The 27605-nt window shown below is 46.0% G+C and overlaps 1 protein-coding gene across 2 annotated transcripts in view; it reads left to right on the forward strand.

The window, feature by feature from the left end:
- The window catches only part of UFD1 (ubiquitin recognition factor in ER associated degradation 1), a 28841-nt gene extending 3148 nt beyond the window's left edge, over nucleotides 1–25693 (forward strand). The window contains exons 2-12 of one of the 2 annotated variants that reach the window (XM_012454173.2): nucleotides 440–572; nucleotides 938–970; nucleotides 3829–3950; nucleotides 7838–7968; nucleotides 10947–11019; nucleotides 18649–18717; nucleotides 19549–19614; nucleotides 19841–19888; nucleotides 20667–20755; nucleotides 21623–21704; nucleotides 25572–25693. In XM_012454173.2, the coding sequence (XP_012309596.1) occupies nucleotides 440–572; nucleotides 938–970; nucleotides 3829–3950; nucleotides 7838–7968; nucleotides 10947–11019; nucleotides 18649–18717; nucleotides 19549–19614; nucleotides 19841–19888; nucleotides 20667–20755; nucleotides 21623–21704; nucleotides 25572–25646 (921 nt within the window). In that variant the 3' untranslated portion in view covers nucleotides 25647–25693. Of the gene's footprint in view, nucleotides 1–439; nucleotides 573–937; nucleotides 971–3828; nucleotides 3951–7837; nucleotides 7969–10946; nucleotides 11020–18648; nucleotides 18718–19548; nucleotides 19615–19840; nucleotides 19889–20666; nucleotides 20756–21622; nucleotides 21705–25571 lie in introns of those variants that run through there. The other variant, XM_012454174.3, reaches the window with a different exon arrangement.
- The last annotated feature ends 1912 nt before the right edge of the window (nucleotides 25694–27605 follow it).

Raw genomic sequence — 27605 nt, forward strand, 5'->3', positions numbered from 1 at the left:
TTTTGTTAGTGGACAAATCTCACTAGAGTGGTGTTTCCCTTGTGCTCAGGTCAGAGCCTGGCAGATAATAGGCACCCAATAAAGAGATGTTTCAATAAAAAAATATTGTTTAGATTAATGATAATAGGAAAAGTGTTCAATGCAGAGCAACTAGCCCAGGCAGGAGTTTAGAAGTCTGTGGGGCTGTCAGTACAAGTCTCTGAGGTATGCAAGAGGTCTGGCCTTGATCCTGAGGATGAAGATGGGAGCACAGCCCTGAAAAAGGTTCAGGGCAGGCTTGACGTTGCCTCTTTTAGATTTAGTAAGATTACATTGACGATTTCAGTACATTGTGTTCTTTGACAATGTTTAGCACCGTTAATTATTCTGACATGTTTTGGGTTTTGACATGAATAAATGTACCTTTGTTCTAATACTGGTTTCTCTTTCCTCCTTCTAGTTCTCTTTCAACATGTTCGACCACCCGATTCCCAGGGTTTTCCAAAACCGCTTCTCCACACAGTACCGCTGCTTCTCTGTATCCATGCTAGCAGGGCCTAATGACAGGTCAGATGTGGAGAAAGGAGGGAAGAGTATGTGCTTGTTTTTATTTTGAATAGTAACCTTTCCTGCCCTAAGTCTGCAATGCTGTAGCCTTCAACAGTACTTACTTTGCATGTGGGAGTCAGAAACTAGTGTTACTGTAATAATGGTGCTTATCCCAGTCTTGCTTTGTTGGGGTGGGGTGCTAATTATGGTTAGGTTTATGGCTGATAACCATTCAGTTCCCAAAATAAATTACACCAAGTAAGATTCTTTATGAAAGATCACTGTGACATTCTGGCTACTCTAAAAACAGTTTAAAACTTTTTATTAGATATAACAGAAACTGCATCTTGCCTTTGGTCTCTCCTTTTTATTTTATTTTTTTAATATTTCTTAAATGTTCTTTCCACAGTAATTATGCCGCCTTCAGCCCTGGACCAACTCAGTAAGTATCTTCTGAGTGACTTAAGAACTTAGATAATATAAATATGGACACCAGGAGTCAGCATGGGCTCCTTAGTACATCCAGACACCAGTGTGCTTTGTGAACATCTGGTTGTGAATTGCTCCTGGAGGGCATGTGCTGGGCTGGGAGAGCCTGGGCCCAGGTGCTTAGGGCAAGTCCAGGCCCTCTCAGTGCTCAGCTTCATCACTGCCCTGGGTGCTTCAGGTCTCTCCTCTGTGAAGGTAATTCCCCTCTTCTTCCTGATCATCCGCTCCCCCAACTTTTCTCAGTATTCTGTCAGGATTAAATGAAGGTACAAGTATCAAGTGCTTTGGACAGTGCCAGGGCAGCTGATGCCATTGGCTCGGCTCACTAGATTTTTTTCCTAAAGGAAGAATTGGTCGGCTCACAAGAGGGTACTTACTATAAAGCAGGTTTCTCATCCCCTCACCAAACATCTTTCCTGAGCTCCAGACCTCCATTTCTATTCCCCAGTGCACCACTGCATCCTCAGCATGTCAAAAACTGAGCTATTGTCTTCCATTCCAGAAGCCACTCCTCTTTACTGGGCTCTTGCCTCTTACCAGGAGTGAGATAGGCACACAGTGGTTGTTTCTCTGACCCTTTATCCCATGAGAGCAACCTGGAAACCCATGCCCTAGCCTCATACTACACAGGCATGGAAAATCTCAATCATGGACAACCTAATCAAGGATGCAGTCGTTGCCTTCCACACCTAAGAGTGTTTCTGGTGTGAATTCTTCCTTTGTGAGCCAGGAGACTGAGGCTGGCCAGGGGGACAGGTTCATGCTTGGTGTTAGGGGCCTCTGGTGGCAGCAAGCAGAGAACAGGTGCTGGCTATGGTGTAACTCACCTCAGGCTCTTTGCCCAGCCTGACTCTAGAGTAGCAGCTTGACCTCTTTGAACCTCAGTGTCCTCTTCTTTAACTGGGGACACCCACGGTGTCTGTGCATCAGAAGTGCTACAGTGTCTGTGACAACCCAAGCTGTCTGATGCCAACCACAAGGTGGGAGGTGGCCATTGAGCCAACACCAGCTATGGCTTTACCCAGTGGAAGCCTCAGCCCAATCTCAGCTCAGGTCAAGAGTGCCATGGAGTTCAAGTTCTCACGAAGACCCTGTCATTACAGAGGAGAGAACAGGCCCCCTAGAAAGGTCTTCCTTTCAGGACGTGCTGAACCAGGAGACAGACACCAGATGTGACCCTTGGCACAGGTGTCCAGAAGAAACTCGGGCTGGGTCATTGAGGTGTAGCTCAGATCGGTGTTGTTCAAATCTTTTAAATGATGGGGGAAACTTTCTGTCCAAATCCTATAGGAAGTCCTCTAATTTATAAAATAAGAGTCTCTGCTCTGGTTGGAGGAAGTGAGGGGATACAGAGGGACTGGGAGCCCCAGGGCATTTGGAGCCTCTAAGTCACAAAATGCAGTTTGAGAGTCAGTGGACTGAGGGACATTGGAGTCTCTTTCATTAGGCCCAATCTAGTTTACTGTGGACCAGCTGTAGGTCAACTCCATGGCTTTGTAGCTGGGAGGTGTACTGGGATGGAGGTCCTGGCCCCTTTACTGCCAGTGTGAGAGTCACCCTTGGTGATAGGAAGGAGTGCCCACCCCTACTGTACCTCTACACTGCTCCCAGAGGTTCTCTGTAGCTTCCTGCCCAAGCTTTTTACTTGATTTGCTTTATTAGAATTTTTAGGGAGATTTCAAGTGGAATCTGCATTACCTCCTAACACTAAATGTGATTTTTATTGGCATATTTGCCTAAACTAGCAAGCTGAATTCTGCTTTGATGGTTGAATCCCTGGACTTAAGCCAGCAGCCTGGGTTTGAATCCTGGCATCACCACTTGTGTGCTGTGAGGTCTTGGGCGTGTTACTTAACCTGTGGGTCTTGGTTTCCCCATAGATAAAAGGGAATAATGATAGTACCTACCTGACTGTTCTGGGAAGACTGAACAAGGGCCTTACACATGGCAAACACCATCACTACCATCAGTTCCCTCTCAGTCCTCCCCCAGGGCCCTGTGTCTCCAGGGTTTTCCTGCCTCTTGTTGCCAGCCCCTCCTTTTTGTGCCTGTGGACCTCTCGGGTCAGCATGCCAGCAGTCTTGCTTACTTGCCTCTGCCCTGCTTTGAGCCCTCACCTCAAGGATCCTCAGAGAGGAGGAATCCTGTGTTATGACCCTGCTGAGAGCCTACACTGCCTGCTGAACCTGGGCCCTAGGGTCTACCCCATGTGGTGTCCCTCCCCTTCCCAACTACTCCCACATCTGTCCCCCGCCTATCTTGCCTAATTGCCCACCATTTCTGAACTGTCTGGGCTCCTCTTCCCTTCCATGCCCTTGCTCAGCCTGCCACCTCTGCCTGGATTTCCTCCCAGGCCTGCCCGCCCAGTGGTCAGCCTAAAGAACTCGGCCTCCAGGAGCCTAGCCCAGTAGCTCTACCCCCTCCCGCCCACAGTACCTGCAACATCTGGGTGTGCTTGTTTTCTTTGTTAGGGTTCTACCTTCAAACTAGAAACCTTGGAAGGTAGAGATTTCGTCCAGGGCATGGTTGGGCACTGAAATGATTTATGAATAAATGAATGAACACATCACTTTTTAAAATGCTGACTTCAGAAAATCACAAGTCTATGCCAGGGCTGTGTTACCAAGTTGCCAAACATTTCCAGGCTCCTCCTTGAGCCATGCACTGTGCTCTCACAGAGGGGAATGCATCTGCCAGAGGAGTGTGGGGTTTGAGGGATAGGGTTGTGGGGAGGCTCCTTTTATGGGAAGGCACGCTGAACAAGTTCCCCTTCATAGGAATTGTGCCTCATAGCCTCTCTCTTCTTTTCAGGCCGACTTAACATTACCTATCCCATGCTGTTCAAACTTACCAATAAGAATTCGGACCGCATGACGCACTGTGGTGTGCTGGAGTTTGTGGCTGATGAGGGCATCTGCTACCTCCCACACTGGGTGAGTGGGGCTGCCAGGGTCTCTGGAGAGCAGCCACTAAGACAGAGACACCCCCTGCACTCGAGAGTTCTGGCCCCAGAGCAGGTGACCCAGCCTGCTCCTCCTGCTCAGTGTCTTAGCCTGACTTGACCCAGCGGGAGGGAAGGGATCCAGAGTGGCGCACTGTGCCTTACGTGGGCGTCTGGGCTCTAGACGCACCATTGGGCCACTGTGCTATGGGGGCAGCCTTTTCTTTGATAGTTGCACAACTGGTTGCCTAGAAACCACAGCTGAGCTGTTCATCTATGATTTCCTGAGTGAGGCTTTTTTTAAAAATAATGGAGCACAAGAGTATTTTTTAGGTGGTCTAGTAAGTAGGGTGTTTGAGGTTTTTATGCTTCCCCCCCGACTTTTAGTAGTCTGTCAGAGCAGACGTCTAACTGAGTCTCCCAAATCTCTCAACTGAGCTGCCATTGGAATGACGCCCTTTCTCTTTACATGCAGGCTCTCTGTGGAAAGTTGATTTGAAGGATGTCATTGCAGATCTGGGCTGGGATATCCAGGGCATAAGAGCCACCAGAACCTGCCCTCGAGGCTATACCCCCAGAGAAGTGAGCAGAACTATGCTAGTGCTGTAGGGAGGAGCCCACAGCAGTGAGAGTTCCACACAGGTAGCTGTGGCCCACCTGGCTCCTTCTTTTCCTCACTCTGCTCTGGCATTTTAGGGAAGTCTACAGAGGGACCTGCTTATCCTTCTCTTTGTGCTTGAATTACATCAGGCATACTGAGGGACCCCACAGTGAGCTATGGGCTGGGAACTCTCGAGTGCTTGCTTGGCTGCCACCAAGGAGGTGTTCTGAAGCACAGCCCACCTCTCCTGCTGGTGCCCTATCATGGTGAACACCAAATGTTCAAAAGGGATGGCCTTAACTTATGTTTTCTGAGATTAAATATGAATTGGAATTCTGGCCAGGCACGGTGACTCATGCCTGTAATCCTAGCACTTTGGGAGGCTGAGGCGGGCAGATCACTTGAGGTCAGGAGTTTGAGACTAGCCTGGCCAACATGGTGAAACCCCGTCTCTACTAAAAATACAAAAATTAGTCCTTCATAGTGGTACATACCTGTAATCCCAGCTACTTGGAAGACTGAGGCAGAAGAATGGCTTGAATTCTGGGAGGCTTAGGTTGCAGTGAGCCAAGATTGGGCCATTGCACTTTAGCCTGGGTGACAGAGTGAGACTCTGTCTCAAAAAAAGAATAATATGAATTGAAATTCTGAAAGTCCCTTTCCTCCTGTAGCAGGTGATCTTGCCCATGCTGCAGTGGCAGTGGCCGTCCTCTTCAGCCTGGGTCCCAGGGCCCTTCCCAAAGTCTGGGCCTGGCCACTGTCTCCCCACAGCAGCCCTGCACTCCCATCACACCTAGTGCCTCGCCTTCCCATACTGTCTCCTCACCTCCCCTGACCAGGCCTGCCCACCCTGGCCTATAGTGGGGGCTCTTATGCCTCAAAGCCCAGATTGACTTACCTGCCCTCCCCAGTATTTGCTACTTAACCCCTTACTATTCTTGTGTTTGTCTGCAGGTGTCCCCAGGGGCCTGAGGCCATGTTCTGCTCATCCGGTAGAATGCCTGGTCACTGAAGCCATTCTAGGTAGCTGAAGTGTCAGGCAATGACTACTTGCCCAGTCCCCTCTGTGGCTCACCTATAAGAGGAGGTGGTGATACTGGGGTTCTCCTTTAACCCATAGACTTGAAGCTTGGGTGGCCACTTGTCCAAGCTGTTAGACTGCTTTAGACCAGGAAACTAATTGAATCCCTTTCTTCCCTGGAAAGCCTCTTTAGGTAGCCTGGGGCTGGCTTGGGGTGTGAAGCGACCAGGCCACCTCTTCCTGAGTTGACCTTCCAGCTCCTGGCATGGGCAGACGGGTACCAGGTGTCCCCCATCTGCTGTCTTGGAGGGCATGTGAACCAGTGCTTTTTCTGGGCTGGCTGGTGGGCTCCATCCCACCAATGTTCCCAAGCTACTTCAGGGCGAGCCAGTGTGGAACAGGTGTTGGCCTTTCTCCTTACAGCCAAGATCTACCTGGCTGCACATTGTGCTGTATGCTCTAAAATGCTGCATGGGGAGGGCCAGGCGTCAGCTCCTCCTGCCTGCTTACTGCTCTCAGGCCTCTTCCAGCAGCCCATTTCTCACCTCAAGCCCTAGTCTGACCTCTGCCTCTCTTCCTCACATCACCTGTGGTAGTGTCCTGCCTCTGGCTGAGGAAACCACCCCCATCCCTGGCCAGACTTCCCTCAGGCTTGCAATTGCAGCCCAGTATCCTTCCCCTCACTGACAGATTTCTCACATAAATCTTCCCTGAGGGACAGTGCTCCTGGCCTGTGGCTGGCTGACTCTGAGCCTTAGAGTACTTCCTGTTAGAACATCACTCCCAGGTATACCAGACTCCAGTTACCAAAGCCAGTTGCCTCTGCATCCTTCTGTGCCTGCCTGTGGCATCTGGTAGAGTGACCACCCTCTATTTCTGCCCTTCCTGGCCTGACAGTCAGCTGTCAGCGTGAGTGCCTGGGATCCTCTGCATGCCTCTGCACAGGATCCACCACTCAGGCTTCCCTTGTGGCCTAGGCACAGCCTCCTAGACACAGCCTTGGCCTCAGCATGCCTCCGCCTCCTCATGAGCTCCCTTTCATCTGTGACACAGCCTTCAGCCCCCTCTTCTTTTGTCTGTTCCTTCTCACTGCCACTCCCGATGAAACATTCTTGAAGAGAGGTGATACCTGGGATTTGTTTCAGGGCATCTAGTGTGACCTGGGACTGGTAGAGAGGGGTTGCTGATCGATGGACTGAGCCATGTTGTGAGCACTGTCAACTGTCAGGGCTGGTCACGTGGGGGCTCTCGTGCAGTTGTCTCTACTTCTTTATATGTCTGATGTTCCTTTTAAGATGGGCTGGGCGCGGTGGCTCATGCCTGTAATCCCAGCACTTTGGGAGGCCGGGGTGGATCACGAGGTCAAGAGATCAAGACCATCCTGGTTAACATGGTGAAACCCCATCTCTACTAAAAATACAAAAATTAACTGGGCATGGTGGCGTGCGCCTGTAATCCCAGCTACTCAGGAGGCTGAGGCAGGAGAATTGCTTGAACCCGGGAGGTGGAAGTTGCAGTAAGCCGAGATTGCACCACTGCACTCCAGCCTGGTGTCTGGCAACACAGCAAGACGCTGTCTCAGAAAAAAAAGGCGGTTTCAGATAAGACAAGCAAAATTTCATTCCAGGACACAGAGCCCCTGACCCGAGTCTGGGCTCCCTGCACACCCTATACTCATGGGCATTGTGTATCTCTTTCCCTCTCACTCCTCAACCATCGTCTACCTTTTTGGGTTGTTGAATAGAGGCATGTGAAGGCTTTGTCAGATTTTTATAACCTACACAGCAGACACCTCTGGGGCCTTGTCACCATCTTTCGGCCTCAGCTATGGTGTGCCATTGCATTGCTTGGTCAGCCTTGCCTGTGCTGCTTTTGTCCTACCTCAAGTGCAGCCCTTCTTGCCCCAGGACCTTATAAGTTGCTTGTGGGACACCTTGGAAGTACGGGGGGTGACTGTCCCAGGAAAATGCTCTGCCCCGGGAGACCTGGAACTAGTGAGCAGCCAGGTGGCCCTACAGAGATGTGTTCATACTGTGTGCTGCAGCAGCCTCAGTAGCACCCCTTTATTGGCTTCCTTCCTTCCACATCACTTGATTTTTTTCCCTCCTTCCTGACATAGTATAACAAATTACTTACCTTGCTTCAGATTCCTCTTCCAAGGACCCAAGTAAGACTGGCCTGCCCAGTGTATATGGAGTGGTGGTTGTGGAGGATACGTCATCTCTACGAGTCTCATGTAACCTCTTTTTCCTTTCAGATGATGCAGAACTTGCTCTTGGAAGAAGGGGGCCTGGTCCAGGTAGAGAGTGTCAACCTACAAGTGGCCACGTATTCCAAATTCCAGCCTCAGAGCCCTGACTTCCTGGACATCACCAACCCCAAAGCCGTGTATCCTTTTCAAATAAGCGGAGTTCTTCTAGACAAAGGAGAGTGTGCTGGTGGTTGTTAAACTTCATGTACTTTATTGACTCTGTGCCTGCTTTGGGGATCACACGTTTGTTTGTGATTCAAGTTGTGATTTGAGAATAATGGGGTTCAGCTAACACATCTGCATTGCTCTGGCCAAGTGCACTGTGTGCTGTCTGGGCTGCCTCTGTCACTTTCCAGACACTTCCTGGAGACCACAATGAAGTCCTTTTTTCAGTTGGTCTGTGTCACCTGGCACAAATGAAAGGAGGGAGCAGCTCATCTGCCTTCAGCTCCAGCCCCTTCTTTGGCTCCCTAGCACCCCCTCCCAGCCATGCACTGGCCCATTAGCCTCACTGCATGCCAACCTGAGAGCTCATTCACTCCAGGCCAATAGGTACCAATGACTGCAATTTCCGTGTCAGCAAGCAGAAAGCAAAGGTGTCAGGTTCTAGTTCATTTTTTATGTTCACCTCTGAACTTAAGCCAGAAGCCAGGTGTATGTGTTGACAGCATCAGGAAGTAGGCAGTGCAGGTATGGGATGGTGCTGTGTACACCGATTGAGATCTCTAGCTCCATGGGCCCAATTTGCCTTGTAGAGATCATGGTGAAACCCTATTCTCAATGTAATGATAGTGAGGGAAAAAAAAGAAAAAAAAAGATCATGGTGTAAGTGACCACTCCAGTCTACTTTTTTTTTTTTTTTTTCTGTAATGCATACTTGGGAAAAAAATAGTTGAACAATACAGACAGGTAGAAAGTTAAGAAAAGCTGCCTCCCTCCCCAGTAGCCCTCTTTCCAGGTGTGTTCTTAGGAGCAGGGCAGTGCTGGTTGTGCTTTGGATGCAAATGGGCTATGTGTGTCCTTGCTGCCCATGTCCTGGACATGATGGTCTTGTTGAGCCTTCGGTCCCACAGGCGGGGGAATATCCTATGGGAAGAGCTGGTTAACTTGTTCTTCAGAGCTCTGACCTAGAGGTGCTTGTTTGGCTGTCAGTGACCAGGAATGGGCCCTGCCTCTGTGGCTGTAGCCCCTTCTAATTTTCTTAGGGTTTTTACATGTGTTGCAATGTAGGCTCTTTTTTTTTTTTTTTTGAGACAGAATCTCACTTTGTTGCCCAGGTTGGAGTGCAGTGGAATGATCTTAGCTCACTGCAACCTCCACCTCCCAGGTTCAAGCGATTCTCCTGCTTCAGCCTCCCAAGTAGCAGGGATTACAGGTGTGCACCACCATACCCGGCTAATTTTTGTATTTATAGTAGAGACAGAGTTTGACCATGTTGCTGAAACAGTCTCGAACTTCTGACCTCAGGTGATCCACCCACTTCAGCCTCCCAAAATACTGGGATTACAGGCGGGAGGCACCACTCCCAGCCCCAATGCAGACTTCTTATTAGGTTAATCTCAGATGCTGTCAGCACAATTAACTTGTTAGTGTTTGGAGAAAGGGCGTCAACTTCTGTCAGTTTAGAGTCAGCCTGGTGTTCTCTGGTCTGGCTGAGATCTGGATGAAAGCAGTTTTGGCTTCAAGCAGAGAAAGTGGGGAAGCTGGTGGCACAGCAGGTGCCAGAGTATGCAGAGGCATGTGGGGAGCCAGCCCCACCACAGAGGCCTTGTGTTTCCAACCTGAGGGCTCTGGCTCCTCTCCTCCAGCTGCTGCAGTGGAAGTCAGAGAAGAGGCCCTGGCAGGGTCATTGGAGGAGTGGAGGGAAGGACACTCTGTACCATGGCACTTCATGTGTGGGAGCAAAGAAAGTGTCCATCACATAAAGCACTTTTCACAAAGCTGCTGTGGTTCTAAAAAGCTGTTAGATCGGCCGGGCGCGGTGGCTCAAGCCTGTAATCCCAGCACTTTGGGAGGCCGAGGCGTGTGGATCACGAGGTCGAGAGTTCGAGACCATCCTGGTCAACATTGTGAAACCCCGTCTCTATTAATACAAAAAAATTAGCTGGGCACGGTGGTGCGTGCCTGTAATCCCAGCTACTCAGGAGGCTGAGGCAGGAGAATTGCCTGAACCCAGGAGGCGGAGGTTGCGGTGAGCCGAGATCGCGCCATTGCACTCCAGCCTGGGTAACAAGAGCGAGACTCCGTCTCAAAAAAAAAAAAAAAAAAAAAAAAGAAAAGCTGTTAGATCAAGCGAGGTGAACCTAATAGCCTCACTCTTTCACCCTCGAGTTGGACTCTCACAGTGGCAGGCTCTGGAGCTATGTTTCATGTGACCTTTTTATGTAAAGTAATTCAGCAAATTGATGAAGACATGGTTAAAATATTCCACATGAATAGACATTTCCTTGTGTGGATATTTGGGTTCTACTATTTTTAACTGTTATAAAAAGTACTTGCTGGTTTCTTTTTTTTAATTTTAATTTTTATTAACTCTAAATTTACCAGCTCAAAAAGTAGAAACAACAAAAGTATAAATGAAAGCATCTTTTATTTTGAGGAATGTTTGAGAGGACCTATCTGATTCATTAAATTTTTTCTTTTGTACTCCTGTAGTTTTTAAATCCCATGGTATAATTTGTATACAATAAAATGCACACAGATCAGCCAGTTTGACAAATGTGTACACCCATGTAACCAGAACATTTCCATGTTCCCTAAAGGTCCTTTCCTGCCAGTTTCCAGCTGACCCTCTGGTCCAGAAACCTCTCGGCTACCTCCTATCTTTATAGATCAGTTTTTCTCAGGGTTCTGTGTGGATGGAATCTCACTGCCCTTTTGTGGTTGGTTATTTCCCCTTCCCCTAGGTTGGTATTTGTGAGAGTCATCCATATTACTGCATGTTAGGAGTTCCATCCTTCCCTGTTGCCAAGTACTTCGTTGTATTAAAGCTTCGTGTTTTAAGTACCAGCATGGTACAGTCTCTACCTATTAGTAATCATCTAACCCTTCCTGGAAACTTGTTTCAGATTTAAGGTATCCATCTTGCCATGTTGCCTTGACAGTGTGTCTGCAGATTAGAAAACGCACTGAGGAACTTTGCCTGTCTGACCACCGGGGATGTGATTGCTATCAACTATAATGAAAAGGTGAGCCCAGTTCATGCAGGTCATGCCCAGCAAGAGCCACCTGCAGTGTCCATTTGGACGTTTGAATGGGGCTTCTTTTTAAGCAGGATATGCCTGGATCTTATCACCTAATTACTGCCTACTGTTTGGTTATTAAGTTTTCCTGGGTTCATATTTAGAGCCCTAATTCATTTGGTGACTCTGTTTTGAGGATAGATTGCATTTACAGGGGAACACTGATAGACTTATTAGTCATACCTCTGTGTACCTTGGTGGCAAGGCTGCTGGTTCTATCTTGGTTTGAAAGGTCCCCACTGTACCTCTAATCTGAGCTAAGCCCTTTGCGGGGCTGTAGAGACACAGAAACAGCCCGCTGGGTCCTTGTTCTTGGGATTCCTGCCCCACAGAAGCAGACAGGCCCTGCAGTGGGGTCAAGTGCTATGTGGCATCTGAGAAGCAGAGCCTGGCTCTGCCTTAGGACAACACCTCCTGGGCTCATCTCTCCTTCTCCTGGGAGCCCACATCCTCTTCCTCTTCCTCCTGTTTTCTTCAGCTTCTGTTTTCACTTAGCAGCTCCTCTGGGCTTGACCTTTCTGACACAGTCTCTCAGGTCTGAATGCCTCTGTTTTAATCCATGATTTTGTTTCTGGGTCTAGACAACTAACTGTAAAGTGAAATGACAGGACTTCCTCCAAAGTTCAAGATGGCATTCACTTTCCCATTAACTATGGGAACATGTCTGAGGGAGGATGTAATAGTTGGCAATCCTGCCATCAGGCTGTCCTACCACAGGTGTGGAGCACAGTAATATGAGTGCCCCTGTTCACTGTAGCTGTTGACAATTGACCCTCCCACAGAACTGCTGCCAGGGCTGGCCTTAGTGTTCAGGAGTGACAGCAGCCTGGCTTGGCTGGGCTTTCCCTGAAGCTAGCACTTAGCTCCTTCACAGCACTCTCTGGTTCCCTCAGAGACTGGGCCTTGACAGCTGTGTCATAGCTGCCTGTGGTTTAGCCGTTACTTCCTTGATGTCGGTGCAGGGATCCAGTTTATTCTCTGGTAGTTTCCTTGTATTTGAGGCATCTGATACTGATAATCTTTATTTTTCAGTTTTGTGGGTTTCGAATCACACTTTCTTTTTTCCTTTTAATAAACTAAGAAATACTCTTGTTGCCTTTAGCTTTGTGGGGCACATTTTAGGTATCGTTTATCTTAACTGAATATGCTAAGCTTTTAAAATTAATTATAGGCAGTTTAATGTTACTGTTTTAATGTTAAGGTAGTAATACTAAATGTAACTCTTAAACTGATGATAAAGGATAGTACTGATACTTTGCACTGTAAGGGAGGGTAGATTATATAGAGTTGCATAAAATTGAAACACAGGTTTGAACTTCCACTTTTAGAAGTATGGAAAACGAGATACTCTTAATGGGCCCTACTGATTAAGGTACTGTTGTGCTTATAGAGGATTTTAAAGACTCAGCAGGTTGCCCTGAGGCATATAGCCGTACCAGTGCTCTAGTGGGAGATCTGAATCGGAGATCGGGATTGAACTGGAACCCTTAAAAGCAGTCAAATAAACACAGAGGAGGGTGTTGTCCTTGTCTCAGGAGAAATAAACTCAGAGCCTCTCTGGAAAAAGCACTGCAGTTTAAGTCTTTGGTATTGCTGTCAATTGAACAAGCAAACAGGAATGCATAATTAAACCACCAGACATACAAAGCAGAGACAATAAAAATTAGATCCCTAAGGAAATCAGTATTAGAATTTCTAGATACAAATGTAAAATAATTAGATACAAAACAAAAATATTTTAAAAAATGGAATTATAATAGCAAGCAACGAAAGGCTATCAGAAATAACCAGAAAGATTTGAAACACAAAATGTTAAACAACAGCTATAAAAGACTTAATGAAAGATAAATCTGAAGAAGTAGCAGAATTTCACACAGAGGAGCAAGGAACTGGAACATTTGAGAGCTTGAGATGTTGAAGACACTGAGAAAGTCAAACATGCCCATTGCTATCCCTGTAGGAAGGAATGGAGGAATTGTAATAATCTGAAGAGATGGTAACTGAAATTGATTTAGAATTGGTGGTCAGCCCAACATTACAGGAAGTTAATAATGTGTAACAAACAGAATAAGCTACAGGTAGAAAATACCAAATAGAGTTAAGCAGGGAGAAAACACAGTACCTATAGAAGAACAGCAAGCAGGCTTTTGAATAACAGTTACAGCCAGAATCAAGTGACTATCATCAAAACCTTCCTTAAAGAATAAGGGCAAAGTAAAAATATTTTCAGATGAACCAACTCTGAGAGAGGTTATTTACCATGGAATTTTAAAAGCATGGACTTTAGGAATAAGCATTATCCTAGAAGGAAAGCAAGAAGGAATAGGGAATAAATAAATTGACAAATATGAAGCCAGGGTAAATGTTGCCATATAAAGCAGTAATAATGTTTAATGTATGAGCCTTAAAAATGACATCCAAAACATTGGAAAAGAGTGAGTCTTTAGACTCACTCTTTTTTTTTGTGAGACAGAGTCTCGCTGTGTCTCACCCAGGCTGGAGTGCAGTGGCGCGATCTCGGCTCCCTGTAACCTCCCCCTCACAGGTTCAAGAGATTCTCCTGTCTCAGCCTCCTGAGTAGCTGAGACTACAGGCATGTGCTACCACATGCAGCTAATTTTGTATTTTTAGTAGAGATGGGGTTTCACCATGTTGGCCAGGCTGGTCTTGAACTTCTGACCTCAAGTGATCCACATGCCTCGTCCTCCCGAAGTGCTGAGATTATAGGCATGAGCCACCGCCTACTCTCTTGAGAGAGTTGTTTAGAATTAAAGTGTTCTCTGTTTACAGTTCAATAAAGTAATAAAAAAGATAACTGAAGCTGGGTGCGGTGGCTCACACCTGTAATCCTAGCATTTTGGGAGCTGAGGTAGGCGGATCACTTAAGTCCAGGAGTTCAAGACCAGATTGGGCAACACGGCAAAACCCCATCTCTACAAAATACAACAATTAATTGGGCATGGTGGTGTGCACCTGTAGTCCCAGCTACTTGGAAGGCTGAGGTGGGAGGATTGCTTGAGTTTGGGAGGCAGAGGTTAAAATGAACAGTGACTGTGCCAGTGCACGGTAGCCTAGGTGATAAAGCAAGACCTTGCCTCAAAAAAAAGCAAACCCTGAAAAGTGTACATACATATTGAATGTTTAAAAACAGTATAGGCCGGGTACGGTGGTACACTGCTGTAATCTCAGCACTTTGGGAGGCCAGGGTGGGCAGATCATGAGGTCAGGAGATCGAGACCATCCTGCCAGCATGGTGAAACCTCATCTCTACTAAAAATACAAAAATTAGCTGGGCATGGTCGTGCACATCTGTAATCCCTGCTACTCAGGAGGCTGAGGCAGGAGAACTGCTTGAACCCGGGAGAAGGAGGTTGCAGTGAGCCGAGATCATGCCACTGCACTCCAGCCTATCAACAGAGTGAGACTCAGTCTCAAAAAAAAAAAAAGCATAAAATTAGATATCTTAAAAGATAAAACACGTCTCAAAAAAAAAAAGCATAAAATCAGATATCTTAAAAGATAAAACAACTATGAAAAATTTTTATACTAAGAAATGAAACAACTTGATGTTGATAAATTCTTTCCCAGAAAAAAGTGTAATTGAAATTTGACTAAAGAAAAAAATAGCCTAAATAATTGTATAGCCAAATAATTGAATCAGAAAAATCTTAATCCAGGAAACCTAGGCCCAGATGGTTATATATGCAAGTTCTTCCTCACATTCAAGAAATAAATTGCTCTTGGATATTTGAAGAATATAGAAAGAGAAAATATTCTCCAGTTCATTCTCTGAGGTCTGTATAACCTTGATCACCAAAACCAGACAAGTATAGTAGGAGAAAGGTAAATTACAGATCATTGTCACTTGATACAGATTTATAGGTTGTAGATAAAATGTTGATAAAAGAATCTAGTCATATATAAGGAAGATTCTATATGGCAGCTAAGTGTAATAAAGCTCCAGTAGTTAAGATGTCATATGATGCTGGTGGTAGAGTAGACAAGTAGGCCAGTGGAACAAAGCCTTATATACAAAGAACCTTGGTCCACCACTGAGGCAGCATTGATGTCACCAGGCAAAGGAGATACTGGAGTTGGGGAATCTGGGATATTGACCATTCCTAAGATGAAAAAACAAATTGAGTTCCTAACTCACACCACAGTCAAAAATAAATTGCAGATGAGTGGATAAATAATATGTGGTATATGCATACAATGGAATTTTTGTTTGTTTGTTTGTTTGAGATGGAGTGTCGCTCTTGTTGCCCAGGCTGGAGTGCAATGGCGGATCTCAGCTCACTACAACCTCCACCTCCTGGGTTCAAGCGATTCTCCTGCCTCAGCCTCCCGAGTAGCTGGGATTACAGGTATGCACTACCACGCCTGGCTAATTTTTTTTTTTTTTTTTTGTATTTTTAGTAGAGATGGGGTTTCTTCATGTTGGTCAGGCTGGTCTCAAACTCCGGACCTCAGGTGATCCCCCCCAGCTCAGCCTCCCAGAGTGCTGGGATTATAGGTGTGAGCCACCTAGCCTGGCCTACAATGGAATATTATTCAGCATTAAAAAGAAAGGGAATTCTGACACATGCTACCACATGGATGAACATTCTGCTCAGTGAAATAAACCAGACTCAGAGAGACAAATACTATGATTCCACTTACATGAGGTTTAGAGTAGTCAAATTCATGGAGACAGAAAGTAGAATCACCTGGGCACAGTGGCTCACACCTTGGCATGGAGGCCAAGGCTAGAGGATTATTTGAGCCCAGGAGTTTGAGAGTAGCCTGGGTAACATAGTGAGATCCTGTCACTACAAAAAATTAATAGAAAAAAATTTAAAATTAGCTGGGTGTGGTGGCATGTACCTATAGTGCCAGCTATTCAGGAGGCTGAGGCGGGAGGATCAGTTAAGTCTGCAGTGAGCCATAGTCATGGCACTGCACTTCAGCCTGGGGACAGAGCAAGACCCTGACTCAAGGAAAAAAAAAGAAAGAAAGAAAGAATGGTGGTTGCCAGGGCCTAGGGGAAGCAGGAATCAAAAGTGAATCTTTAGAAACTTACAGTAATTTGGCATTGCTGTAACCTCCACTTCTACATGGCCACAGAACCAGTCCTTGTCCTGGTGAGCTCTTGGGGTCTAGTGTGTGTTGTGTCCTGCTTCTGTGCAGAAGGACCACGTGGCAGTCCAGCAGACTGCACATTTTTAAAAACTAGGTCTTCTCAGATAGTTTGAGGAGCCCCAACCTAGAAAAGTGGTCCCATAGTAAAAAAAAAAAAAAAAAAAAAAAAAAAAAAAGTGTGTAATATTATGCCAGTACATAAAAGTAAATGGAAAATGTCACAGGAATACTTATCCTTACTAAATGCAGTATATTCTGGTATTTCTAGTGTACTGTCTTCCAATTCTTTTCTTTTCTTTTCTTTTCTTTTTTTTTTGAGACAGAGTCTCGCTGTGTTGCCAGGTGCCAGGCTGGAGTGCAGTGGTGCGATCTCGGCTCACTGCAACCTCCGCCTCCCGGATTCAAGCAATTCTCCTGCCTCAGCTTCCTGAGTAGCTGGGACTACAGGCACGTGCCACCATGCCCAGCTAATTTTTGTATTTTTTTTAGTAGAGATGGGGTTTCACCATGTTGGCCAGGATGGTCTCGATCTCTTGACTTCGTGATCCACCCGCCTTGGCCTCCCAAAGTGCTGGGATTACAGGTGTGAGCCACTGTGCCCAGCCCAGTTCTTTTCTTTGCAGTTCTGCTTACAGCTCAGTTGGTTGTATGACCCACTGATTGGCTGTGGCCTGCAATATGAAAACTATAGAGAAGTATGAGCCGAGCCCTAGGAGACACGTTTGAATGTTCATAGTAGGGTCATTAACATAGCAAAATGATTGGGAACAGGCCAGATGCTGAGTGGATAAATGGTAGTATAGCCACACAATGACAGATCCTTTTTCGTTCCTTGTCTATTCAAAAATTATGATACTTTTAAAAGTAGATATGACGCTGCTTAGGGTTTTTTTTTAATGGTGGAACTATCCAGACTGTTTAAAATGATTGTAAAAGCAAGACATACTGGCTGGGCGTGGAGGCTCACGCCTGTAATCCCAGCACTTTGGGAGGCTGAAACAGGCAGATCACAAGATCAGGAGTTCAAGACCAGCCTGGCCAGCATAGTGAAACCCCATCTCTACTAAAAATACAAAAATTAGCCTGGTTATGTTGACACACACCTGTATTCCCAGCTACTTGGGAGGCTGAGGCAGGAGAATCGCTTGAAACCCGGAGGCGGAGGTTATGGTGAGCCAAGATCACGCCATTGCACTCCAGTCTGGGCGACAGCGCGAAGACTCCATCTCAAAAAAAAAAAAGCAAGGCATTTTAGATAAAAGCAAAGAAGCTGAAATGATGCAGGAAAAAGTAGATAGCACCACTTTTAACTTCTATCCTTCTGGACATTTTTTATGTGCATTTTTTATATATGCAAGGTCATCTTAGATACAAGCAACATGACTGGTTTTAAAATTTTTTTCCTGTTGCATAGTATACCATTGTATAGCTATAAATTTATATGTAAACAAATATAATTCAGCTGCATTTTGAGTATACAGACAGTCCCTGACCATGGTTCTACCTAGAATTTTTCAACTTTATGATGATGCAGACATGATATACTTTCAGCCATACTTTGAATACCTATACGACCATTCTGTTTTTTATCTTCAGTACAGTATTCAATAAATTACATGAGTTATTCAACATTTTATTATAAAATCTTTATATTAGATGGTTTAAGACAGGCTGCACTGTGATGTTTGGTAGGTTAGGAGTATGAATGCATTTTCAACTGAGGATGGGTTTATGGGACTTGGTTTCATCGTAAGTCAAGGAGCATCTGTATACTAGTATTAGCGACATTGGTATGAGGATTCTTAGAATTTTCTCATTGGGTACTTAGCTAGTTATTTTCTTCGAATAAATTTCCAAGGCTAAGCGCGGTGGCTCACATCTGTAATCCCAGCTCTTTGGGTGGCTGAGGTGGGCAGATCACCTGAGGTCAGGACTTTGAGACCAGTCAGGCCAACATGGTGAAACCCCATCTCTACAACAATACAAAAATTAGCCAGGCATGGTCTTGCACACCTATAGTCCCAGCTACTTGGGATGCTGAGGCAGGAGAATTGTTTGAACCCAGGAGGCGGAGGTTTCAGTGAGCTGAGATTGTGCCACTGCACTCCAGCTTGAGTGATAGAGCAAGAGTCTAAAAATAAATAAAATAAATGATAAAGTTCAAGAAGTAGTGAACTTTCTGGGTTAAGTGTTGTTGGTGTCTTTTGCAGTTTGCTGTATAACTACCTTGTCTAATTTGAACCACATCTGGGGAACAGCATCTCTTCAGCAATGGGCACAGGGCAGCCTATCCCCTATGACATTGTTGTTACAGCAAGAAGTGCAGCTGTGGGTTGTGTCACAGGTGTGAATGATGTGTCGTTCGTAGGAGCCAGTAGAGCTAGAGTAATATGGACAGTGACGCTCCAGTGCTGCCAGGAGACCACCCAACTGATTTCTATGTTTGCCCAACAGATCTATGAACTGCGTGTGATGGAGACCAAACCCGACAAGGCAGTGTCCATCATTGAATGTGACATGAATGTAAGTGGCTCTGTCAAGTTACGGTGAGCTTGGGCCCTGGGAGGATGGGCAGTTGGTGACCACTGCAGGCCAGGGCGTCAGGAGGGCATCCAACAGCCCCTGGGACTCTTTGGGTAAAGAGGAGGAGGATGCTGTTAGAACATCATGAGAAAACTGTGACCTATCTATCTACAGGCCAGTTGGGACAACAGAGTTTGCTGCCAGTGTTGCCATGGTCTGCTCTGACCTGTTGAGGAGTGAATATTCTTAAAAAAGCGTACTCAGCCTTCTGAGTAGGAATAAAGTGCTGATGCACACGGCATCCTGGTTGTATTACTAGGGAATACTGCTGAGCAAAAAAGGCCAGTCCCCAAAAGTTGCTTCATTATATAACGTCCTTGAAGTAACAGAACTTTAGAAATGGAAGACAGACTTGTGGTTGCCAGGGGTTAGGGCTGGCAGAGGGGGCTGGGAGACAGCTGGGTATTGTTATAAAAAGACAACTTGGACAATCCTAGTGGTGGTTAAACCATTCCACATCTCAACTGTGGTGCATACATGGCCCTACACAGTGATTAAATTGTATAGAACTAAAAATACACATAAAAACATGTAAAACTGGGGAAATCTGAATAAGAATGGTGGGTGGTGCCAGTGTTGATATCATAGCAGCAAAACTTTAATTTTGTAATATGCTACCATTGGGAAAACTGGGCAAGAGTACAAGGCATCTTTCTGTATTATTTCTTACAACTGCATGTGAATCTACAGTTGTCTCAATTAAAAACAAAAAAGATAAAGCCAAAGGTGGCCATGTCTCAATATTTTACTTTTAAAATCCTGGAAACACAGGTGGACTTTGATGCTCCCTTGGGCTACAAAGAACCTGAAAGACAAGCCCAGCATGAGGAGTCGACAGTAAGTGTTATCTACAGTGTCCTTTGCTGTCCTGCTGCATGCTGCTTTGTGAGTTTCTGGCAGCAGCTCATGGGTAGCCTCTGGTAGTGTTGGTGTAGTCATGACTTCTGCTTCCCTTCCAGCCATGTTTCTGGGGGACATCCTAGCCTGGAGGGCGGGGGTGGCGGGAGGGAAGCTGGGTGTCCTTGCTGAGGAGCTCACCTGTTTTTCTTTCTCTCTCTGTCAGGAAGGTGAGGCTGACCACAGTGGCTATGCTGGAGAGCTGGGCTTCCGTGTGAGTACCAGACCACTCGACTTATGTTGCTGTGCCCTCTGTGCCTTGGAATTAGGACACTCACTCAAGCTGTTCTCCGTGTTGCTCGATGAACATCATCAGGGGCTGGGTCTCTGGGTATCTGTGCACATGCAAATCTGCCACTTGCTCAGTTACTAAACCCTTTTATATCCACTCTCTGGGAATCTTCCCAACAGCTCCATAAGGCAGCCCTGATTTTTAAGAATTTCTAACCTACCGAAGAGTTTAAATAGTACAGTAGACATATACTCTTCCCTTAGGTTCACTAAATATTACATTTGCTTTCTCTCTCTTGTAAATCATGTTTCCTTTTTTCTTTTCCTGTACCATGTAGGTTGCAAACATGACCCTTAGCATAAGGCTCCCTGGGAAACAGGTGGAGGTGGCAGGAGGTGCCAGGCAGCAGCAGAGGGCAGAATGATGGGAAGCTGAGCTATGGGGCAGTCACAACAGTGGCCTTGACCCACCCACACAGCTTTAACTGGGTGGCCCTGCAGAGGCAGGGGTGAATCTTTTCAAACCAACACTGACTGCTTGCTGCTCTTGGCCAGGTGGCTCTCTTCAGTTCATGGGTGCCCCCGAGGAACTGGGCAGAGTTCTCAGCTGCCAGCACCCCAGTAGCTGAGGAGTGAGGGCTTCAGTCCTGAGGGGTTTTGTGCAGCACTCCTAGCTCACACCCCTACAGTGATCTCCGAGCAAAGGACACATCTGTGCTCACTGTTGGACTCATTGTATGACTCTCCTGCTTCCTGTCTAGGCCTTCTCCGGCTCTGGCAATAGACTGGATGGAAAGAAGAAAGGGGTGGAGCCCAGCCCTTCCCCAATCAAGCCAGGAGATATTAAAAGGTAGGTCTGTCCTGGCTCTGCTCAGGTGCTTTGTCATTGTCCAAGGAGGATCTGTGCCACCCTCCTGGGGTCAGGCAGCTTCACTCTAGTTCTCGAGACAAAGCCTGTGTCAGCAGGCTCCCAGGGGACTAAAACCATTACCTGCTTTCGTTGGTGGGGTGGAGCAAAACGTGTCCCTCCTTCCATACAGTGCCACTCCCAGTACCACTGTGGTCCAGCCTCTCTCCATACCTCCAGTTCAGCCTCTTCTTGCCCCCAGTGGCTTTCCTAAGATGTGCATCTGATCAGATCTGTGTCTTACTCAAAACCTTTCTGGTCCCTATTTGGTGATCTGCCTGGTTTGCCTGGTTTTCCTGTTTTGTGACTTTGAATTATTAATCAGGTCACATTATCTCAGTTCCCCTGAAAGTTCCCTGAAGTGCTACCTCAGTTAGATGTGCTTCTGTTGCTGGGTCCAGGGACCCACAGCAGACCCTTCCCTCTGGTGGTCGTCATGGCAGGGGCAGGCCTGAGGTGTGTCAGTTGTCTATTATGTGTGTGAAATCAGAAGAAAACTGGAGTAAGAGTTTTACTGCCTTAGGGGGTTCTGTGAAGCTCAGGACAGAGACAGTGAGGTCTTCCCAATTCTTCAGATGACCCCTCTCCATAGGCAGGTCCAGAGCCTAAAGTCCCTGGCCTTATACCCAATGTTGATATCAACCAGGAAGCCAGTTACCTTCTGCTTCCCTCCTGGGAGGATGCCAGGAAGCACCAAAGGGCCCAGGTGGGGTACAGCAACATGTTTTCTGCATTCCTTTTGACTGTCAGAAATGAATTTTGGTCCTTTTTTCCTGGAAATAACATTTCTTTTTGTCTCTCTTCTTACAGAGGAATTCCCAATTATGAGTTTAAACTTGGTAAGATAACTTTCATCAGAAATTCACGTCCCCTTGTCAAAAAGGTTGAAGAGGTGAGTGTATTTCCTTGGTTGGTAATGAGAAGTTTTATTTGCTAGTGATGACTAAGGTTCTTGCCATTCTGAGTAGGGGTGTGTATTATCCATTTTCACGCTGCTGATAAAGACATACCTGAGACTGGGCAATTTACAAAAGAAAGAGGTTTAATGGACTTACAGTTCCACATGGCTGGGGAGGCCTCACAATCATGGCGGAAAGCAAGGAGGAGTAAGTCATGTCTTACATGGATAGTGGCAGGCAGAGAGAGTGCTTGTGCAGGGAAACACCTCCTTGTAAAACCGTCAGATCACTATCACAAGAACAGCATGGGAAAGACCCACCTTCATGACTCAATTACCTCCCACTGGGTCCCTCCCATAAGACATGGGAATTCAAGATGAGATTTGGGTAAACCACATCAAGGTGTGTTATGTTTTCTCTTTCCTGGGGTCACTCTGCTTCCTGGTGTCCTGTTTTTTTTCTGTAGAGATGGTGTGGGATGTGTGAAAGAGGACTTGCAGCATGGGGGTCAGGAGCTCTGTCTTGCTCTAGAGCCAACTTCAAATATAGGCAGCACCTTCTAGCTGAGCAGAGTGCTGGAGGGACAGAGGGTGGCAAGGGCTGAGCATCCTGTAGACATGGGCACTTTGTGGGCATGCAGCCAGGCCCAGCAACTAGAATGCAGTCACCGTTGTGTGATGGGGATTTCTAGAAAACCAGTTCTTCAGACCCATTGGTTTCCTGGTTCCTTTTCTCAAAGGATTGGACCCTTGAGGATCCAGGAGTAGGGCAGAGGACCATTTTGCTACAGAGGACCTATCCCTATCCCATACTTATTACTAAACTCTTCTCTCTAGCACTTGGGGTGGTTGGAGACAGAGACCACTGTGCAGTTTGTACACCTTGTCCTACTCACAACCACTTCTGTGTCAGTGTTCAAATTGACACATCATTGGGACCTTCCAGGCTCAGAGGAGCTAACGTAGTGGCCAATCAGACCTCATCCTCCAGCTCCTCCTTCAGGCACTGTCCAGGCTTCACCAGCTACAGGCTGCCTTTCTCACTAAAAGCCAGTACCTGATTCAGACCTAAGGCCTCATCATGGAACATCCTCCAGGCTGACTGTGACCCAACTGTTGCAAATTTACAGAAGGTGGGAGAGGCTGGTGGGCACAGCAGGCCTGTTTGACCATAAATATGTATTTAAGAAGTATATGTTTAAAGATGGGATTGAAGACATATTAGCTCTGCTCCGTCCTGCAGCCCCACTAAGGCTGTGGCAAAATATCATGAGGTAAGATCAACGAAGAGGAGGCAACGAAAAGGCTTTGGAAGCCAGGGTAACTTAGTAGACCATAGAAAGTCTAGAAGCAGCTCTGTGTAGATTGTATGTAGATTGTAGAATTCTCAAAAGGCACCTCTGGAAATGAGGAACTACAGACAGACTTCTGTTACTAAGCAGTCAGAGCTGCATCATCCTCCTTCCCCCACCCAGAAGGCTGAGGCTGTACTTCTAGAAAAGGCATCACAGTAGGTCTCTAGACTATTACCTCTGAAGTGAAGGCCACAGTCAGAAACCTTCTTATTTCAACATCTAAATAATAGAGGAGTTGTGGGAAGAACAACCAGAGAAACCAAAGGAGCATAAATCATCAGGGAAATAGTTTTCCCAAAGATAGGCACAAGTTTGCAGATTTGAAGGGTCCACTGAGTTCTAGCAAAATGAATAAAAATAGCCCCACTTTGAGGCAAAGAAAGATCTTAAAGCTTCTGGAGAGGAACAGAGGCATCACCACAGATCAAGGACATCATTAGTCAGGCACCATGGCTCATGCCTGTAATCCCAACACTTTGGGAGGCTGAGGTGGGAAGATCATTTGAGCCCAGAAGTTTGAGACCAGCCTGGGCAATATAGGGAGACCCTGTCTCTACAGAAAATTTTAAAAATTAGCTGAGCATGGTGGCACAAACCTTTAGTCTCAGCTACTTCGAGGCTGGGTTGGGAGCATCACTTGAACCTGCGAGGTGGAGGCTGCTGTGAGCTGAGATACCACCACTGCACTCCAGCCTGGGTAACAGTAAGACCTTGTCTCCCAAAAAAAGGGACTTCGTCTTAGCAGGACATATAGAGGAAACTAGAAAATAGTGTAGCAATAGCCTCAAAATTCTGAGGGGATATTTTTTCCAAACTAAAATTCTGTACCAGCTCTTAGGAGCTGGATTGTGTCCCTCCAGTGTTTCTGTGTTGAAGCCCAGTAACTCAGATAGGGCCATTTAAAGAAGCAATTAAGTTAAAATGAGACTATTAGAGTTGGCTCTAATTCAATCTGGTGTCCTTTTAAGAAGAGGAAATTTGGACACAGGAAGGGCCATGTGAGGACAGAGCAAGAAGACGTCCATCTGCAAGTCAAGGAAAAATGCCTCAGAGGAAACCAAACTTGCTGATGCCTTGCTCTTTCACTTCTAGCCTCCAAAACTATGAGCAATAAATTTCTGTTGTTTGAGCCACCCTATCTGTAGCATTTTATATGGCAGCCCTAACAGAATAACATACCAACCAGCCTATCAATGAAATATAAGAGTAGAAAAAAGGATCTCACAAGAAGATACTCTTCATGCATCTTTTCTCAGGAAGCTCCTAGAAGGTGTCCCTCACTAAAATGAAAGAATAAGGTAGAAATAAGAAAGTCATAGAATCCAGGAAATAAGGAGCTCCCACTACCATGCACGGCACCTAGAGAAAAACCAGTCCAGGTACAGCAGGGTGAAGGCCAAGGAGACACAGCTTTGTCAAAACAGATGAACTCCATGTGATACAGGCTGTGATTGAATGTATAGAGAAAGAAGCCAAACACAGTTATTGACACCAGGATAAATGGAAGGCTGTGCAGCAGAGGAAGACTAAATGCAGCTGTGACTCAAATTTACATGAATGTCACCACATAAATACTAAATGGTGTTCTACTGCAGGTAGGACATGCAGTTGGTGGGGAGTCAGGTGCAGGAATGTGTGTTGAATATTGCAGAATCGTCTTCTTCCTAGGGAAAAGTCAAGATAATTCCTCAGACTGACTAGCAATAAAAGCATGTGAAAAAAATATGCACTGTTTTCAAAGTCTTGGAAAAAAGCAAGTCCTCTTTCTGTTGTTGGAAGAATAGCTTAGTAAAATGTTTCTGAGGGCTGGTTGGTCTCTATATGTTAAAAGCATTAAAAATGTATACCCACTTTGACCCAAAAATTTGAACTCTAAAAAAAATCAGAGCTGTATGCAAACACATTAAGCTGCTTACCACAGCAATGTCCACTGGTAGAAAACTGGCTCTCTTACGTGATGGAATTCTTTTCTACAGAATTCAGCTCTGTAGCCTTGGGAGTATACTAGATACGAAGTTCATTGGCATGAGACTTCAGAATTAAGTGGGAAAACAGTTTCTATAAGCATGTACAGAAAAGTGACCTGAAATGTTGTCTTTGGGTGGTGAACTTACAGATAATCTTTTTTTTTTTGAGGCAGAGTCTTGCCCTGTTGCTTTGCCATCTGGGCTGGAGTGCAGTGGCACAATCATAGCTCACTACAGTCCTGGCTCAAACCATCCTCCCATCTCAGCTTCCCAAGTAGCTGGGACCACAGGCACATATCACACCCAGCTATTTTTGGTAGAGATAGGGTCTCACTATGTTGCCCAGGCTGGTCTTGAACTCCTGGGCTCAAGCAATCCTCCCATCTTGGCCTCCCAAAGTGCTGGGATTACAGGTGTCAGCTGCCGTGCCCAGCCTGAGACATTTGAGTAATGTGGATGGTACATGAGTCCACAGAGTAAGGTATTTATTGTAAACCTCCAGGGAGTTTCTGAAAATAGTATCTTCTCTTCATACCTAGGATGAAGCTGGAGGCAGATTCGTCGCTTTCTCTGGAGAAGGACAGTCGTTGCGTAAAAAGGGAAGAAAGCCCTAAGTGAGGACTGTTGGCTGATTGGAAAATAATAAAATAATCAATTGCAACATCTTGGCTTTTAGTTACTGGCACTGACAGGGATGAGCCTCATCAGAGAATGCTGTTACTTAAGATTTATATAGAGTTACCTAAGAATTACCAAGTTTGACTTGGAAGTGGAGCAGCAGGACTTTGTAGTTGTATGCTTGATTCGGGGAAAAAGAAAGAGCTGTCCCTGTGGGCCTATGCCTCCTTACCTCTTCATGCTTTGATCTTGAGGGGGGCTCCCACTGCCTCGGTAGGAGCAATTCTGAGTCCCTAATTCTGTCAAAACCAATGGAGGTGACTGAATTGTCTAACAAGAAGTGTTCTTTCTCTTTCTTCACTTATCTTTTCTTTTCCTAGGTCAGTTGCATAGGTGTCAGTCTTTGGCCTAAAAAAGGGTTTAAACAGACATGTTCTATAAATAGTGGCTGTCCCACTACTGTGACTTCAATCTAAGTATTTGACAAAGAATGTTTCTATTTTTATTTTACATATTTTTTTCAAAAGCACCACTCCTCAGAAGAACTTGATCTGAAAGAGTTTGCACTTTTATTCTCATTTCATATGGACATAAGTGGCTCCTTAGTGAACCTGTTCATAGTGAAACAACTCCATGGAGAAGCAAACATGTGAATGTTAGAATGAACAAATGCTAAAGAGATGTTCCTCTTTTTCCTTCTATCCTACTCCCCCACTCCCAATTTTAATTTATTAAATCATCCAAGCTTCTGCTGGCCTGTCTTTATTTTTGATCAGTATTTATTTGGTCTTGGATCTTCACTTTCTATAATGTGAGATCTTTTGACATGCTAATCTGATTATTTTAAATTTGTTCCCATGAGCCACTGCACCTGGCCCCATTGGGAATAATTCTTAGTCAAGAATTTCAAGTAAAAACAGGCAATATCTAAAGCCTAAATCTAAATGTTTGATTAGGTACTAAGACAGACTGGTGGTTGGGCCTCTGACCAGGACTGAAGGAAGGCCTGTTGGCAGGTGCCCTGTGCTCCATCTCACCATTAGAAAAGTTTTCTCTTCTCCTGGAGAAAGTAGGAAGAAACAAGGCTACCTGATCCCTAGGTGGCAATGGCCAAGCCCAGCAGGGTCCCCCATGAGCCAGGGCTCACCCTGCTTATAGGCATGGGGGTCCTGTTCTGGTCAGGGCTCCTCCAACACTCCAGAGAGGAGAGGATGGTGGCCCCAGTGTCTGTCCACCTGTCTTCAGTGAAGAGTGTCTGAGCGTCATGATGTTCAGGACTTGGCCTGTGGCACAAACCATCACTACTGGAAATAGGTGTGGTTTTGGAAGGTGTGAGCACTGTGAGGACTTACCTGACCTTCTCGTGACAAGGTCTCAGTTTTACTAGCGGAGGGAGAAACCCTCCTTGGTGGGTAGATTCATTTGCAGGATCACATCAGCTAACAAACTTGTCATTTTATGCGTAATGAAGAATGTTACAGTACCTCTGGCTCTGGGTTTCTGTCTTCACTAAGCAACACCTGCTGCATATGCAGTGAAACACCTGGTCCTTTGCTGGAGGCACACTCCCCTGCCTGGACCAGGATGGATTCCACTGCAGGGCATTTTAATGACACAGTGGGGCCAGTTGGTGCACCGATCCTGGTCATTACTCCTATACCCTGGCCTGCAGCCTTCCTCTCAGTGTCTTCTTTGGGCTTGGTCCTTGAGCCAGCTGCCTCAACAGCAGGACCCCTGGTAAAACTGCAGCTTTATGATCCACCTCCAGGGAGTCTGTCCCAGTGTCATTCCTGCGACTGGCCCAGCAACTGGTTCCTCAGTAGAGGATTTGTATCACTAAAGTGGGAGAACCTCTGCATAGGTATTGCAGGGCGTTTCTCCAAGCCCACCAGCCTCCTTTTGCCTTTGTTGCCTCTTGTGCATTGCTTTGTTTAAATGTTCCAGCCAGGTGGGTG

Source organism: Aotus nancymaae, unplaced genomic scaffold (assembly GCF_030222135.1).
Source record: "Aotus nancymaae isolate 86718 unplaced genomic scaffold, 86718_ANA_hifiasm-v0.15.2.pri h1tg000049l, whole genome shotgun sequence".
Classification (NCBI taxonomy): Eukaryota; Metazoa; Chordata; class Mammalia; order Primates; family Aotidae; genus Aotus; species Aotus nancymaae.